Source organism: Lycorma delicatula, chromosome 13, assembly GCF_047948215.1.
Source record: "Lycorma delicatula isolate Av1 chromosome 13, ASM4794821v1, whole genome shotgun sequence".
In the NCBI taxonomy this organism is placed as follows: Eukaryota; Metazoa; Arthropoda; class Insecta; order Hemiptera; family Fulgoridae; genus Lycorma; species Lycorma delicatula.
In genome coordinates, this window is record NC_134467.1 from 42,807,780 (window position 1) to 42,827,286 (window position 19,507).

The following is a 19,507-nucleotide window of genomic DNA, read 5'->3' on the forward strand; positions in this document are numbered from 1 at the left end:
GAATTACAAAAATTATTATTTTTTTACTACATTTATGTAAAACGAGCTCTATCTGTAATTAAAAAAAATAAATAATAAATATTTTCCAAGCTAAATATAAATTTATCTAGAAATCAGAAAAAAATCTAGCCAGGTTGTTATCAGAATTTAATTTTTTACTTAATGACTGTAACAAATTTATAATTTAATCATTTTATCATTTGAAATTAATAAAAAAAAAATTTTTAAATGTTACTTTAACCTACTTTAAATCCTTGTTATTGCCACTCATTCATTCATCTACAATGGAACTTCAGTTAAATAAAAATACAATTAATTATACTGGTCATATAAGCCAAGCTTTTATACAATTCTGTAATTCCAGGAGAAAAAACAACTTTAACATATATTTAAATTAAATCAATATAAAAATTAGCATTATTGGGTAAAAGTGTTCCAATCTACTGAAAGGTTTTGATTAAAAAGAGAGATGGTCTTGAATACGTTGGAAAACAAAAAATTATATTTTCAGTAAAATGTGTTAACTTAAAAGTCTGGTCAATTTTTTATTTTAAAATGAATTATTAAATTAATTTTGCTAGGTCCTGCTTAGGATTTTTGGACTTGTATATCCTATTTTACATTCCTGGTGCGATCTATCTGGTGGAGTAAATGAACCTGTTAAGGGATTTTGGTTTTTATTCAGTGTCAATATAACTTGAACCTAACGAGTGAATTTTTTATCATCTACAAATTAACATCTCTCCTCTTTAGTATAACATCTTTTGTTAAAAAAAAATTATTAACTTCATAATTAAAACAAAAAATTAATCTAACATATTACGGCAGTTCTTATTAGGGATAGTTGATAGTGGAAATTACATCATATAGCACTGTGCTGGCTAGAACTATCCGATAACATTTTACAAAAGTTGTACTCTTCTAGAGGGTTTATCTGAGAACTGCATATAAACACAAGTAAGAAATGGATGTGCTTAATGGATAAACCAATTCTCTTACAATATGCTTATATATATATTTTAGCTTTGGAAAGTTAAATATATTATATACACGCTAGTTGTTTTATAATGAAAATAAAAACTACGTAATACAAAACTATCCGTCCAAATTTATTATTTTTTTTAATTTTGTAAATATTTAGCAATATTGTAAAAAAAAAGTTTAACAATTACAATTTATACCAGGGTGCAATCTATCGATATGTTTATAATAAAAACGAAATGAAACAAAAAAAATTACCAGATATTGAACCAGGGACCAATTAATAATAAATACAATACCATTCATCACTAAACCGACCAATCAATAACTTTTTTTGAATATTTAACAATAGTTCTTCCCTACAATTATGAGACAAATAAGGACGGCCACATTTATAACATTTTCTTTAACCACTAAAAAAGTTGTGAAACAAATTGATTAACACTTATATTTTTACACTAAAGAATTTTCTTCATTTTAATATCATTACCAAAATACTTTTCCTCTAACTACAAGTTTAATATTGTGGCACATACGTACTTTATTTTTAATGGTTAATAATTAAATGATACACACGTCTCATTAATTTGTTATAAACAAGTTGTATAATAACTTATTACTTTTTTGTAAAAGTAAATGTAATGCTAATGAAAACCCATTTCTCTCATGAATTTCATCAGTATAAAATTGGCCTTGATATATTTTTATTTTGATAACTAATGCCTCACAGCAGTAAACACTTTTTAAACGATTTCCATTAGCAAATTTACTATAGCAGATTGTTTTATGTTTGTTATAAATAATATTAATTATGGAATTTTTTCAAAAGTATACTTTATATGAAATTCACAAAATAGTCTTTAATAATATATGTAGTTAGATTAAACTTTATCTTCATTCAAATTTATTTAGTTTTATTATCAATAAAAAAACATAACCCAGAATTACTGCTGTGTACATTGCTATACAAAGTTGCTCCAAAACATACATAAAGAAAATAAAGTAAACATAAATTTGAAATTGATATCTGTAGATAAAAAAACATTACGTAGTACAATAAATTCTATTTCCTGACACAACACTTTTAAGGGCAAATGTGCACTTACGCGGTGTGGCCACAGCTGCAAGCGGTCAATTTGTATAAAACTTGTATGAATAATTCATACGAGTTCCTACGCACAGATGCAATGATGTGTCCAGCCCTCTTACTTTGTCTGCAATTTTATTTAAAACATCAAAACTCTTGACAATCTTATGAAACTGAAAAATGTTTTTCATGTTGACACAGATCACAAAAACGTTTTTGAAAAACGACTTCGTAAAATTAAATGTACCCAATACTTTTTTCTTTGCAGTTTCAAGCGATTATATAAATACACAACTGCAGCTGTCTCACGACATCTATCTTGTGACTGGACAGGGCGCGGCCACCACCTTCCTGGCCGCTTGTTCGGCCATAACTAGCCACTAGCTGTGGCCGCATAGTGCGTTTGTCCTAAATGAAATATATATTTAAACCGTGCACATTTTGCATCAATCAAGATTTAATAGAAAATAAATATTCTCAACAGAATATCTGTTGTAACTTTTATTAAAACAAGTCAAAAAGTAAAGAGGTTTTTTGTTCACGATATGATTATATATATTTATTTGTATTTTCTTGTTAATTATTTTTTGATTACCAAGGCCAATGTGAGTTATTAAAGCTACAATAATACAACAAATGCTGGTCAATACAGAAACACACTATCAGTTGAGAAGTAAATACTAACTTTTTTTTTTTACAATCCATAACATAGAAAGAACCAACAACTTGCTAAAAAAATACCAAAAATACAATAATAAAATTTACAAATTACATTACATTATATAATATATATAAATACTGAATGGTTTTAACGTATAATTAAATAATATCAGTTTGTATACATAAGCAATACTTTATATAAGAAAATTTAAGATATGTAAATGAACTTACAGACATATTTTTTTCAATATACAATTAAAATCAATACAAAATAAAATTGAATTAACATTAAAACTTAAAAATAATTTTTCATTTAGAGTTTAACAAATACACTAAATCAATTCTCTTGTTCATTAAATTAAGTATATAAATAATGTAAATCTGTCATCCTTTAATTAACCCATTCACTGCCATCCATGGGGAAAATGTATTATTCCAAATTCAGTATTTTGTAACACCATAATAGTTGAACCGGTAAATAAATAAATCTATATTCTGATCGGTATATAAAAATTATATAAATCAGATCGATATAAACAATAAAATAAATATAAAAACAATTATATAAGATAAAAAATAATTGAGTCTATATTAATTATTTAAATACAAACACGTGAAATAATGTGAAGGTAAATATTTTAAATTATTATAAAATAATTCACAATTCAGATACCAGTATTGAAATTATTTTCAACACAAATCTATATACACAATGAATGGAATGCAGATAAATCGTGATGTCTTTTTTCTTTTTATTTAAAAATTCATCGGCAGAGTAATATTTTTACTGTAAAAGAAAATCTTTTAACTATATTTTAAATAAATTTGTGGGAAAATTTTTCAAATGGTTTGACAATTAATGGCAACAGAAGCATAAGACCCGTTCTTGTAATCTGAATATTGCGTTGGGTTGTATGAGAACAGTTCTGTTGTCTAATTTTGTAAAGGTGGGTAATATCATTTTTTAATAAAAAGTGACCATTCTTTTAAGCAAAGATTACATATTCATAAATATAAACAAGGATAAGTTGACATAATTGATTTTCTAAACAAGTCTACACAGGTCATACTTATGGGCACCACATAATGATCTGACAGCCGATTTTTGTATCTTAAAAATCTTCTGATTACCAATAAAAACTATATATTTTTAAAAAAAGTAGTTTTTACATTTTTCTGTTATGAAATTAGACTCATTTCTTAAACAGTGAATGGGTTAAGTAAAAATCATAACATTGAAATAGTACAAAAAATATTACATGTAGTAGAAAAAAATGTTAAAATGTTTGTAAATTTACAATCTGAAAATTTACAGTAATAAAAAAATTATAATTAGATATCATTAACAGGTTTATTAATAAGGGTCAGTAATATTTTAAACAATTATTAAATTTATGAAAATTTTGTAAAGAAGAAAAAGGTGAATTATTTTTAATTTAAAAACCTTTTTTTTTAAATATTGAAAATTTTAGTGAAGTTTTTTAATTGACAATCAATATTATTATTAATTCAATTTGAATATAATACAAGCCTTATATACACGAGAACAAACATTTTTAAAATCTTCATATCTTCAACAAGGATTAAGGAATACCACAGGAAATGTCATTGCAAGTAAAAACAGAATCACCAAAATTTGTAAATCTTAAAGTAATTCTTAAATATGTATATTAAAAAAAAGTACTTATTTATATTGTTACTAATATCCACCAAAGTTAAGAACTGAATTAAAGATAATCTTTTACCTTATAATTCCAAAAACAGTTTACCTAGATTCTCCATTGGATTAATATTTTTAATATTTTTTATAATTGAAAGTTTGCAGATGTAAAATGATATGGGAGAGTATTATATATACTAGTGCATTATTATACATAACATATTTAAATAAAAAAAATTTGGTCGTTCGAAAAGTAACTGTATATCTATATAAACAAAATTATACAGAGACTCTATTCCATGCGTTGTGATTTTTTTTGCAATGGTTGATAAGTCTTTTCTGGAGGCCAGACTCCTGACCTTGAAAAGTTCACTCATTGTAGTCTCAACCATCTTTAAGGTGTTATTTTTCAACAGGCATAAATAGTAATTAATGTTATAGATCTACATGGAGATAAACAGATCAAATAATTATGCTTTGTTCTAACGAAATGGATAGCCTTCTGCGGTCCCTGAGACAAAGATATTAAAGTATGATATTTTTAAAATTATATATAACCTGAAAGTCTGTTTAGTTCCTATGATCGATAACGCGCAAGCGTTTTTCGCCCTATGATCACTGGATTTCACTGTATTATTTTCTGCTGCATAAAGGCTTGATAAGAAATTGTTCAACTAACTGTGAAGATAAAAATAATTCCATATCAATTTTTATCACGGTTATGACACATTATTACCCATCCCATGTTTTTTTAAAAAATAATTTAGATTAAGATAATCTTCAATTAAATTCTATAATATGATGCGTAAATAACTATAAATTACATATTAATTATAAAAAAATTAAGTATTATATTAAAAACAGAAAACCTGTCCTCTTTTTTTTAAGGTTATGTTAAAACTTAACTTAAAAAAAGTAAAAGCGATTATTACTAATTAAAATAATAAAATCTTAAAAGTTTTACAACATGACTGGCCCTTATAATTAAAAACCTTTAAATAAATGCATATAAATTGTTAATGAAACAATATTAACTGTTTACATAAACAATTCTAACATAATTTAATGAAATATGTTGATATAATAATAACGATGAGGATTAACATGTTCCTACAATATTATTGAATTTTATATAAAAATTAATATTATATTTGTATTTACTAAATTACATTATCATATTATAATAAGGCAGACAAGATGGCAGTGCTGCTAGCAAACTGGAGTGATGAATTACATTATTAAGTCTTAAATTAAAAAAATAAATAGAAAAAAACAGTGTTCTTGTTTATATTATGTAATACAGTATTGTCGTTTCACTGATTTTTCTTTTTTAACTTCCAAATTTTATTTCAATCCATTGAACAGCATAAATAAACATGACAAATTATAAATAATTCAGTTTCAAATCAACAGAACACTTCTTTATGAGCACAGTAATATAAGAAACTCCACTCAAGAAAAATCTGATAATTAATTCTGAAGGCCTTTAGATGAACAGTTCCACCGTTAATCTAAAATAATTCAATTATTAATCACTCGGCCGGCCTCTGTGGCGCAGGTGGAGGTCCCAGGTTCGAATCCCTGGTTGGCCATGGCATTTTCACACGCTACAAATCATTCATTTCATCCTCTGAAGCAATGCCTAATGGTAGACCGGGAGGTTAAACAAACAAAAAAAAAATTATTAATCACTCGCTTCAGAATACTTTACAGTACATCATTTTTATCAGTACAATTGGAAAATACTGGTAGTCGTATTTTAAATTATAATAAGTACTTGTTTAACATCAGTTATATAAAAAAAACAACAATAACAGTTTCATTAAAAAATATAATAATTATGTTAATCTACAAATATACGATTAAAAGATTGTTCAAATAACTGAAATAGCTTAGATATTTTCAATGATTATTCTATTATAAAATATGTAATGCTTTATCACAAACAATTAAAAATTTTAATCGCTATCATTTTTTTTTCTATTCTTTAGACTAGTGCAAATGTTTAAATACTTGAAAATTTTGTACAACTTCAGGTAAAATAAAAATGCAGGAATATTTAATTACACAGCCAACAATCTTTCTTTTAATATAAAGAACTCTAAATATATACAACATTATTTTTTAATAACTATAAAACCTGCAAATATGCCAAACAAAAGCAAAATTTTTCCATTAATAAACAGAGTAAATTTTTTACAATTACATTTTATCAACAGATTTTTAAAAATAATTATCTGAAAAGACTATACTTTTATAATCCAAAACTTATAGTTATTATACACAGAATGATTTATTTTAATCCCCCCAGGTGATTTTCTTGTAAACTACACACAATACAAAAAAAAAGACCTAAACAAAAATTACTCAGATTGGAGGGGGGACACCTCATGATGATCTTAGATTTGACCATTATTCCAAGGTTAACATGATCTTTTCAAATGGAAGAACCTATTTTTGAGTCCACCCTTGAAGAGTGAAAAAGTTTACATGGAATATGTGGCCACACATATGACCTTGGAACTTTTTTGAAGGTCATACAGCTAACCTTGTAGTGTTATATGGAAGTGATATTGCTATACGGGTGCTGGATTCTTTTTACAGATATTTACTACAGTCACTGGTTTCTAAGTTGTGAGAAGAGTACTGCGATCTGGTACTGCCTTGAACAGCAAATTATGTTTATCAAATACTGTATATGATACACTCCTAAACCATGAACTTAAAGAAGCTGGAAAAAATGAAACAATCATAAAACGTTGATTAAATTCAAGTATGTCGATATGACATTTTTCGCTCTTTCCATTGGTGCTGTCAAAAATTGTAATTCCATTTGAAAATAATAACCTTGGGATGACCTCCAAAGGGGAACTCTAGGTCATGGTCGGAAATCCTCCTCCTATCCACTTAGTCATTTTTATTCTTTTTCCCATAGTTTGTGAGATAAATGGCCTGGAATAAATAATCCAGGAATATTGTATGACCTTCAAAAATGTGTAGTTTGTATAACACTGTCTCTAATGGTTAGCTGCATGATATTCAAAAAAAGATCCAAGGTCATGTGTATGGCCAAATATTCCATTGTAACATTTTTCACTCTTTTCAATGGTGGGGTCAAAAAGTAGGTCTTTCCATTTGAAAAATCGTGGCTAAAAGTCAAATCATTAAAAGGTCAAAGTCAAATCCAATGTGACCATGAGGTGTCCCTCTCCAATCTAAGTAAGCTTTGTTTAGGTAATTTTGTTGTATTGTGCATAGTTTACAAGAAAATCGACTGGGATGATTAAAATGAAACGCCCTACATAAATTATATAATAGTAGTTTAACAACAGAAATGCTATGCTGGCAGCAGACAGTTGGTTACAACAGATACAAATCTTGTTAAAAAATTGTACTTTTAGTGATGAATTTAGCAATTTATAAGTTTAACTGGCTTTCGTAAAGAACAATAAATCTATATTTGGACAATAATAAAAACAATTAACAGATTTTTGTACATATAAATAAATTTCATCACTCCACTGCTAATAGATTTTTTCTTTAATTATTATTAAAATGTAAAATTACAAACTATTATTGCATTAATAAAACTACTGTGTAGATTATTCTTTATTATTATTTATTACTTAATAATAAAATAGCAAACTAACAATAATAATGTATATATTAAAAAAAACATACACTTAATGACTTATAGATGATCAAAAGTCATGTATCGCAATATTCATACTCTAAGATATGTTGCATGACTTTTCAATTACCTCCTTTTTTTTAAATTACATATATAAAAAACAGTTTAAATTATTAATAATAATAATATTTACTCAGGGAAGTTGAATTTAATATATCTAACATGCTTAATGCTGAGAAAATCATGTTTAATCTTTTGTGGAACACCAAATGAAGGGAAGAATGTCACCATCAAACTATTATTCTGTATTGGTAAGAGAAATAAATATTTTTATTAAGAATAAATTATTATTACTGATGCCATAAATTTACAATTTTTGGCAACTATAAACTGATTTATTACAATGTACAATGCATCCAGAAAGTAAGTACAATTTCCTTCTATCACAAGCACAGCACTGTGATTGCCATCTGAGTATGTGTGCCACATTCCCTCATTCGTTGGCTTTTGATAAACACTATTTCATGTATAGAAAAATTTGTTTACAGTTCATTTAAAATGTTGTAAATCAAGAATTTCACTGCCGATTGTGAAATGAGGGCAGTTATCCATTTTTAAACTGAGTAATGTCAAACTAGCTGGTATTAACTGGCAAATCAGTGGCATTTATGGTGGAAAAAAGTTGTGAGTGATGGAACGGTTAAGAAGTGGGTGCAGCACTTCAATGAGGGATGCAGTAATGTGCATCAAAAGCAAAGGACTGGGTGCCCTTCTGTTGTGAATAATGATTTGGTTATGTAAGTTATTAAAGAAAATTTATGGTATATGATTTCTTTGTTGTGTAATGAGTTCCCTGAAATTTCACTACAAGTTTTGAGTAAAATCAGAACACAAAAACTAGATTATCACAAATTCTCCTCTCACTGGGTGCCAAAAATATAGACGACGTTAAAAATCCAAGCAATTAAAGACTCTTCTTGATCTTTTCTTATCAAATATGAAAATAAAGTCAACCAGAATCAACCAGAATTTAGAATTTTGGTTCTATCAACCAGAATTTTAAACCAAATAGTGACTGATACTGAAAATTAGGTGTCATATCATCGCAGAATCCAAACAACAGTCAATGGAATGGTGAAACGCAACATCTTTGAGAAAAAAAGGAAGTTCAAAACTACCATTTCAACTTAAAAAATCATGTGCAACATCTTCTAGGATATCAAAGTAATTCTGTTGCTTAACTTCTTGCCTATAGATGAAACTATAAATGCCTCACTTTATCAAGATACTCTCAAAAAACAGTGCAATCCAAAAGAAGAAAAGAGGCACACTTAATTTTGTTGTTTCGTATTTTGATGGTGACACTGAAAAGTATGATTATATAATTTGGCTGGGAGCAATTGAAGCACCCACCAGGCTTAATCCTGGCTTGGCTACGAGTGAGTTTCAATCACTTGTTTCTTCATCTCAAGCGATCCTTTGCTGATCGGGGCTATGATGATGATGCCAATGTGAAAAATGCTGTACAATTGTGGTTATCTTTACTGACAGCAACATTCTTTGACGAAGGAGTGAAAAAATTGATTATAATATATTAAAAGTGCCTTAATATGATGGAAATTATTTAAAAAAATAGTTTAAGATAGTTTTTCCATGTAATAATAAAATTATTCTGTTGCAAGTTATGTCTATTTTTTAATATCAAAATGGTATTTACTTTCCCAATACACTTCATAATATATAATTAACAGATATTAACTGCAAAAAAGAATCTTCAAGAAGAATAACATTTTAATAAAAGGGAGGGGATTTATTTTAGTGTTATAATCCATAACATATAGCAATACTGTGATTTATTTCTAGTTTTTTGATTTTTTTTTTGAAGATTTTGAATTTTAGTTTATATTTTACAATCAAATGATTCCTGCCTTCTACTTTTTAATGTTTTAAAAAAAAATATTTTTACCTGGTTACCTTTACACCTAACTGGGTGAAACCTTTACACCTACCCTGGATGAAAGACCAATGCTACCACTCCGCCAAAGAGATCAGCAATTATTTAATATCTATTTCTTATACCAGTTAATTCTAAATTAAAAAGTAAAAAAAATATCACTTTTGTGATAGAATAAATATATTATTTGAATATGTTTAATAAATCAATCTTATCCATCATTAAGACTGCTATTAAAGAACTAAAAAGGAAAAACAATTGAATAACAGGTAAAAAAAATTTGTTAATTTCATTTTCAAAGATACTATCATATAGCATGCTTTTTTACGTGTTAAAATAAAATAATACTGAAACAAAAAATACTCTTATATATTATCCGATATGATTTTATAATACTTGATGGAGACAAAATTCCCATAAATGGATATATTTCAACAATTGCTCAATACTGAACAATGTTACACACATGCGTGCACACAACCACACACATTATACTATATCCTTATAAATGTACAATAAAAATAAAACAATACGACACATAAATTTAAAAAATAATAATCAAATTATCTGTTCATAAAAAATTTCAGTTCATTCAATGGAAAAATAATAATTATCATAATATATATATAAATATTTAGATTAGAGTAAAACTTAATTTAAATACATATTATCAATATAATTATTTGATACATTTTATAATTCTTTATTTTATTTATAAATGTTAATATATAAAATATACCCTAACTATTCTTATACGTATATCAAAGTTACTTTAAATATTAATTTTAAATTATTAATAAAAAATTGATGTATTAATATATATATGAATTATTCTATTTTTAATATATGAAAAATAAAAAAACAATAAACTTTTTATATATTTCAAACGAAACGATTGTAAAATTGGACGAAATGATTTTTAAAAAATGGACGAAAAATTATGAAAAATTACAACAAATATTTTTTAACCATAAAAGTGGCATAGTTAACCATAAAAGTCTTTAGAAGCACAGATTCATTTCCTTTTTTGTAATGAAAAAAAAAACATAAAAAAATTATCGTAAATAAACAAAGTTTAGATGTCATTTAGATATATTAAAAAGCATCAATTTATCAAAAATATTTTTAGTTATAAAAGGATTATGATTCTATATCTCCTAATCTCACATCAGCAGACTTTTTTCTGGAGAGAAACAAATAAAAATTTAATTCTTTTTAATGATATAATATTAAATATATGATTACCTTAAGAGAAGGACAGTTATGGAATACAACAATATACCATTTCTATGATTAAAAAATTTATTACTCAAATGGTGGACACTTATTATGGACTGAAAACATTTATTATACGTGTATATATAACTGGACGTAAGACTGAAAATTCATGATAAAAAGGTGTTTTTTTTCTTTTTTTTTTTAATTAAAGAAAAAAGAAGTTTAACATGTGTATTATAATTAGATGTTAAATATGACCAAAATTTATACAAAAAAAGAAGTGAAGCACAAGGAAACTATAATTGTTCTGATTACATCACATCACAGACTTTATATATTATACATATTAAAAACAAATTAATAATTGTAAACTAATAAAAATACATATGAAAGCACAGCTTACAGCTGACAATATGAGTAATTAATCCTTTTTTTTCTTTTTTACTTAAAATTAAAAGTTAAAACAAAATAATATATAGATCATAAAACAACAAATTTCTTTCTTATGAATGACTACAATACTCTTTATTTATAAATATTTAATATAAACAATTTCTACAAATGAATTGTTACGTTACACATAAAATTCATAATATATATTATTATTCTATAAAACATTATAAAAGAAATTTTTTGTAACTATTTAACGTAAAGATCCGTTTGAAAATTCTGGTAATGGTTTAACAAGACCTTCTGAATAAGCATGATGTATGCAGCTACAAACAAATCTGTACTGGCTCTGAAAGACAAAAAAAACAAACTTTGTGATTAAAATTATAAAAGGTGTATAGAGAGAGTAAACCCATGTTTTAATGATCTAATTGATTTCTGGAGAAGGGTCATGAATTAAGCACTTGGTATCACAAAGCTATATTGTAACACATTTGACTCCAAGATGACCCTATTAAAAAGAATTATTTATAAGTAAAATTAAAGTATTTTAACTGAATAATTGGATTCTGTGTCACTATATACCATGAAAACACAGTTATGCAGTCAATCATGCCTATCTGATTTCCATGCCTTCAGTAAAATTACAAACTGTAATTCTTGGAATCCAAATTATGGTGTAAATTTAGAAATCTGGCACAGGTCCCAGAACTGTATTTTTAGGTTTGGAGAAATCTGAGGTAAAGAAACAAAAAATTGGGGTCAAAAACATACTATTTTATGTTTGGTGTAAAGTAACTTTCGTAAATGGGTAATAATACATTTTTTTAAACGGGTAATAAACATATAAAGGTTTAAAAAAACCTGTAGTGTAAAATATGAATAAAGTCCACAAAAACTAAATACATACGCACAAATTTCAAAGTTTATTAAAAACAAAAAATATCAAAATGTAGCAGATTTTAACTAGGTATTAACAAAATAAAATTATCAATTCTATAAACCAATGAATGGAATATTTTAGAAAAATAACAAACACACACAATAAAACTGACTTACAACAAGACCTCTACCACAGTGCATAATGAACAATATTTTTGGTAGATTTCCAAATTTCAACAGAGTTGTTTTGTATTAGTTGGTCTCTTGTATTACACTTTTACTCATATTCTAATGTTTTGCACTACAGATAGTAGTTCTGCAGGTTAAAATAATTAAACTGAGGTTTTGTATTTTCAGTTTTCAAAAATTGTTTGAAACATTTAACTTATAAGTGCTGTACTACTGAGGCAGTGTATCTAGGAATAGCTGATACCATAATACATAGTAGCACAAACAGGAAAACATGACAATCCTGGAAAGCAATCGTGTGCCTCTTATGAACATCCCTAAGTCTCATTGCAATCTCTTCATTCATTCTTTGTTAATAGCCACAGTCATTGAGTTGAGTATGTCTGCTGAGTCAACAGAATGAAATTTTTAACAGCCGAAAAACTGAATACTACAACATTAATCTTCATTTGTTTATGATGATGTAACTATTCATCACACTATTGCTGAATAGATGAGAACTAAAATTTTATATATTATTGGGAGTTAGTAAAGCAAACATTGAGAATGAACATTGCAGTGTAAATTCAGTTTCTGTGAATAATGAGAAACTTAAAGAAAATGGAAGGACTGATTTAAAGAAACTGTCAAATCAACTCACAACAATTCATCACCATCTCAGCAAATATAAAAAAAAAAAACAATTACAAAACAATTTCAAACAAGTCGCTATCATAAAAGCCTTTTGCAGCGTGTGCCACGGTGGTTCTTGAGAAACTGAAATCCACACCCCTTTATACTCATTTGATTTGGCACCTGTGATTTCCACTTATTTTTGAATTTTAGGAGTAATTCTTTAAGAATGTTCATTTCACTTAAATAAATATAGGATACTGAGATTGTGGATTAAGAAGAGATCACTAGAATTCAATGACCGATAAGTACAACGATTCGATGTTGGGAGAAATAAATAACTGTTGAAAAGTAAAAGCTCTTGTAACCAATTAAATCCAGTTTTGTGCCTTTTTTATTTTATAGAATGACTGCAAATTTTTAGAGTATGTGATACTTTTTAACTGCCCGTTATATAAACAGTACACAGGAAATCCTTTTAATGATTTACTCATTAGTAATAAAGAATAGCAAGAAAGAACCACAGAAATGATTTTTTTTAAGAGGAAAAAAATACTTACAGCAGTTTGTACCATCATGGCTCGTTGATCTCTCATTTGACGAACAATATCCAACGGATAAACCGGTTGATTTGCTTCGATTAAACACAAAGCAGTTTCGGCTAATATAAGTACACCAGTACGACCGATACCAGCTGAACAATGCACTACAGCCGGTTCTACCATACCAACTCTGTAACGACGAACTGCTTCCGTGAATGCTAAAAATACACTCATATTATCAGGTACACCGTGATCTGGCCACGATAAGTATTGCATATGGGTTATATCACGTTCGTCGCCGCTCTAAACGAATAAAAATACAAATAAATTAGAAAATCTAATAAAATCACTAATAAATAATTTGATTTTTTTCTTTTCCCCTTGTTATATCATTCTTTCACGTTAATATCTTTTATTAATTTTATATTTTGTTTTACATTTATATTCACTAATTCTTCTGTATCTATTAATGACAATTAACAATCAAAATACAAAGCGATAGATTTTTATTTTTTATGGATGGCTTTTGATTGGGTTCATTTATAATTTTCTTTTAACAATCATTTAGCTAACGTAGCTTTCATTGTATTTAATAAACATAATATCTTATTTATTCATTTTCCAGGGATTTATTCTTGAACACTATTTTATTTAATACATTTGAATGCTTGTTTTGTTAAAGAAAACTTGCAATGAGTAAAATAGTTTACAGCATACAATACTAGCCGATTACTTTATTTAACAAGAGTAAATACAATAGTTCCAAAAATTAAAGTAAATAAAAAGATTCCCTAAAAAGTTTCTCTTTTTTGTTCATAATTTCCATTTTTAATTATTTTTATGTTTATGTTAAAATGTTTCTTACTTTATTAGTTTATATAACAAATAGTTAGGTATAAGTTAAAAATTAAAATATTAGATGAAGAATAAGATGACTTGGATAATATTTGATTATTAAAATATATGAGATCTAGTTAAGAACTAAATTTGAAAAAAACTTGCATTAAAAAAAATACTGGAAAGCAATTTACTATCTATTCAGATACAACAGTGATTCGTTCTCACGGCGCAGTTAAATTCCACCTATGAAAAAAGAATTCTTTCTTGTTATTGTAATAGACATGTTCAAACTAGTGTGTGACAGTACCATACTCAGTGCACCGAACGTAACACATGTAGACAATGAAAAATAAAAGTACCTGAAGGCATTTTTCAGTTTTCACCGCCGTAATAGTGCATTCTAGCATTATTATTTTCTGACTGTTTATATTTTCCTAAATAATTTAACATTTTTTAAGCTTTCATTATTATTGTCTAACTTTATTACTTATTTTATTTCTTTACTACATTCGAAACACCTTTAATAAATAATATAAATGATAAACAATTAATTGAAGCAGTGCAGTGACATCCTGTAATCTATGATTTAGGAAACTGAAAATACATGGATAAATCCCATAGGGACAAAACTATATTGCCTACATTTTCTGGTTTTGATTGAATTTGATTTTATTAAATGTTTATAAATTCTGAATTTTTGGGTCTGTATTCTAAAAATCTTTTCCAGTGACTCTTCTGATACAACACCACTTGTCATTTTCATCTCACTGTTGTCTAGGGTTTCATCAAATATGTTCTGAGTGGTGGCCCATCTTGGAGCAATCTGGTTTAATACTTCACTACAGATAATCTGAAGTACGTAAATAGTTGATTAAATTATCACTGTCACAGCACAGGAACTACGTGGTCAATTATGAGGGCACTGTTTTGTTTGAATAAACCTTTATACTTTTTATGCATCACACATAATCTACTTAAAATATAATAAAAATAACGTTAACTTAATACAATACATAATAAAAAGAAATTTAAGATTTACTTTTGATAAGAACAAGGTGTTAAGAAGTGGAGACATGTAACATGCTGATTTACACCAGATATCAGGTAACTACTATCATTATAAGTGGAACTATCATGTTACTATGATTGTATTTACAAAATAACCAAAATTTACAGACATAATTAACCTACTTCTTGACCAACTCTGAGTCCGTACTAACTGTCACTTATACCTGAGAGTTTGCATAAAAAACTCAACTATAATGATAAGAGAATAATAATTTATAATAAACTACGGACCTGGCAATGCTTTGCTACTGCTAGCTTTACTACTGCTCAAATCTATATATATAGATTAAATGAACACAATTGAAAGTATGATAAAATATTTAAAAAAAAGGAACATTACAGAACTTCACAAAATTTAACCTTTCACTTTATCCCTTTTCCCCTTCTCCTCTATTTCCCTTTTACATTTTACTGAAGTTCCCTCTTTCTTGTGTATAAATCAGTCCAGTAGTTTTTTGGTCTATAGCTGAAACACATACGAACATTACCTTTTATATATATAAATGTAGAAGAAAGTCTGTTTGTATATTTGTTTCGTAAACATTTTGACACCGGCTCCATCTAGCAGGTCCAAACTAATTCAAAAACCTTCACGGGTGTGCGCACAACTCACCAAAGTTTTATCGCAATTGGATTAATGGCATAGGAATACATATGGGACAAACAAACAAACATTCATGTTTTTATATATATATATATATATATATATATATATATATGATAAGAAAATGGTTACCTCTAGATCTCTTAAGATGAATTCCCTAATTATGTAGGTACTAGATGCATCAGCTTCTTCTTTGGTGCACGTCAAATGTAAATGAGGTGCTAAAGGCATTGTTTCCAAAACGGACGGCCAATATTTATGACATTTCGAACGACCACGTTCCACTAATGTTGTTACCATTACTACTAATGTACTACCAACTTCAACGACCATTTGCCAGAAATCCGAAACCGTATTACTTAATGGTCCTTTAACAGAATTAATAGACATAATTAAAATGTAATAAAAAAAATATTTCGACTAATAATACATTTTATCTAATTTGTATTAAATTCAATTTGGTTCAATTTCCTACTCTGTTAAGTTTCATGACAATGTTTAAATACATTTTATACCTCAGTTCTATAACTTAATGTTTTTTTTTTGCAACAGTCTCTAGAAAACAGAACCTCTTCCAACAAACAGAAGAATATTTATTTCTTCATCAAATCAATGGTGATCGTCCAACATGAAACATAGACCAGCTGACGTCTACCTGCCATCTGGTTCATGACATGATGTTTTAATGCTCATCTGTAGTAGCAGTAAACATTAAATGCTGCATTAGCAGTAGCGTTTTTTTTCATTCATAATAGATACAATGATTGTTTACCTTTTTAAAACATTTTTTCACATCTTTTGCTTTGGGATTCCCCATAATATGGTCACAATCCGCAACATACTGATTGAAAATCAGAATATATAATTGAAATTAACATATAACAGTGAGAGTCAAAGGTCAGAGACATGCGCAACCGTCATTATTATACTAATATTTTGAAAGTTTGTTACATTTCTTTTGTTTTTTAAGTGATCTCTAGTGACAAACTGATTATACTATCATGATATTTAATCTTTTTTTTTTTTACAATTCTCTCTGACTGAACTGACTCTCCCAAATCACGATTTTTTTTAGATTCAAGTAGTTTCTGTATTACAAAAGTTTCACTGGATTATATGTTTAATTTAAACTTACATAATGATTTGATAATGATATAGATTAAAATCTAAAATGATTAACATTATAAAAAGATAACATTTTATCAAATGTACTGAGGAAGGAATATTTGTTTTATATAATACCTGTTTCTTAATAAATTATTTTAATAAATGTTATACATTACATTAAAGAAACATTTTAATTTATAATTTTTGTCAAAGAAATATTTCTATTAAATAAATCAAAATAATCGAATAAAATAAAGGAAAAGAATTTTGAAAGAAGTCAATTTTTTTCTAAGCATATTTCTATAACTAGATAAGCACACATTTAACTTTGAATATCCCATTGTATCCAGTTGTATATAAAAGGTTCATGGGGTGATATTGTTTGAATCTATGAAATCGAGAAAAGGAAGAAAGAAAGATTTCAAGGCTCTTTTAAAAAAAATGATTACTTTTTGGATCTGTCATTATAATATACTAGGCATCTGCTGTCGCAGCTTAGCCTGCACTGTTTGCACATAGAACTTCAAAAGTTCGTTTGCATTACAAATGTAAAAAAAATGGGTTTTTAGACAACAGATCTTCAGTTTTATTTCAGATATTATGAAAACTACTGGAGATGTGGTTCTGAAACCTATGTTATTCAATTTGTCAGATCAAAAACCATGAGAAATTATCCAGTTATCCCTTAATTTGGATTCCTAGAATTTTAGGGTGGTTTTATTGTACTCTTTGCCCAGGAATCAGGGTGAAATCTTTCACTAGCTGTAACTCGCTAACGTAGCATTTCAGAACCTGTGATGAAATGTGGATACATCATTTTGAGCCCGAATCCAAACGGTAAAGTCTTGAGTGGAAACATCCAGATTCACCCACAAAGAAAATTCAAAACTTGTGCATCAGCCAGTAAAGTGATGTTGATGTTCTTCTAGGAATCATAAAGGTCAATTTTTAATGACTATTTAGAAGAACAACGTACCATAATCAGTGAGGACTATTCTAACATGCTCCAACAAAAAGTGAGACCCGCAATACTGCAAAAACATCAGGGTGCTCTCTCAAAAGATGCGATTCCCTTGCATGACATAGTACGCCCTCACATTGCTCAGAGAACAGCATAAATGCTCAAAAAGTTGGATTGGGAGGTGCTGCCACATTCTCCTTACAGATCAGACCTCGCCTCTTTCAATTTTCATTTGTTCAGTCTGCCCAAAGAATTTTTATGCAACAAGAAGTACAATGACAACAAAGCGGTCAAAAAAGCGGCACATGAATGGTTCAAACAGTAAAGTAAAGACTTCTATGCTGCGGGAATCAGAAAGTTCACAGAACAGTGGAATAAGTGTCTAAATGTTGAGAAGTAGTATAAGTTTAATGTTTCATTAATGTAAAATAAATTGTTTTTTTCTCTACATCAATTTGTCTTGTTAATTACTGAATGTCTCTCACATATATCTATATGCAGCCTATATAAAACTTCAAATTGTGATAATTTTTTCATTAAATCTGCGGTCAATATATACTTTTAAGTAATACTAATTAAAAATAAATTCTTTTACTTTCATAACCTTTATACTCATTTCTAATTTTATTTTAAAGCTTTTTTTTATTATTTACTTTAAGACTTTCAGAAAGCTGATTAAAATATTTGTTATTGTAACTAACAATTTATGAATATAAAATATGCACAAGTCAACTTTTTACAAATTTAAATTAAAAACTAAATCTGTGCCAACCCTTTTTAAGATGTTTCATATACAAATTATTCTTTTTTATTAATAATTCCTAAGTGTATGTTAACAAAATAACAGTGAAACTACGTCACAAATGTCATGATAGTTGGTTCAGACTTTTTAAACTATCTATATTAAAAGGGTTAAGCGGTATAATATTAACCAAAGAACGTTGACCCAAAATGATAGTAATGTAAAATGACTAAAGCTAAAATAAATAAAATATTCAAATACCTTGAGTCGCAATATATCTATTGATAATACCAGATCCAGGTATCTCCATATTAACATAATTTGCATTTATATAATCGCCATCACTTCCACGCAATAATATTACTCGTGTAACATCATC

At 27.3% G+C, this 19,507-nt stretch overlaps 1 protein-coding gene across 2 annotated transcripts in view; it reads right to left on the minus strand.

Annotated features, from left to right (window-relative positions):
- Positions 1-10,876: 10,876 nt before the first annotated feature.
- The window catches only part of Ptpmeg (protein tyrosine phosphatase Meg), a 61,918-nt gene continuing 53,287 nt past the window's right edge, over positions 10,877-19,507 (minus strand). For both annotated transcript variants that reach the window (XM_075381406.1, XM_075381405.1), the window contains 4 exons: positions 19,390-19,506; positions 16,451-16,686; positions 13,825-14,109; positions 10,877-11,930 (listed from right to left, as the gene is read on the minus strand). In XM_075381406.1, coding sequence (XP_075237521.1) covers positions 11,835-11,930; positions 13,825-14,109; positions 16,451-16,686; positions 19,390-19,506 — 734 coding nt within the window. In that variant the 3' untranslated portion in view covers positions 10,877-11,834. The remainder of the gene's footprint in view (positions 11,931-13,824; positions 14,110-16,450; positions 16,687-19,389; position 19,507) is intronic.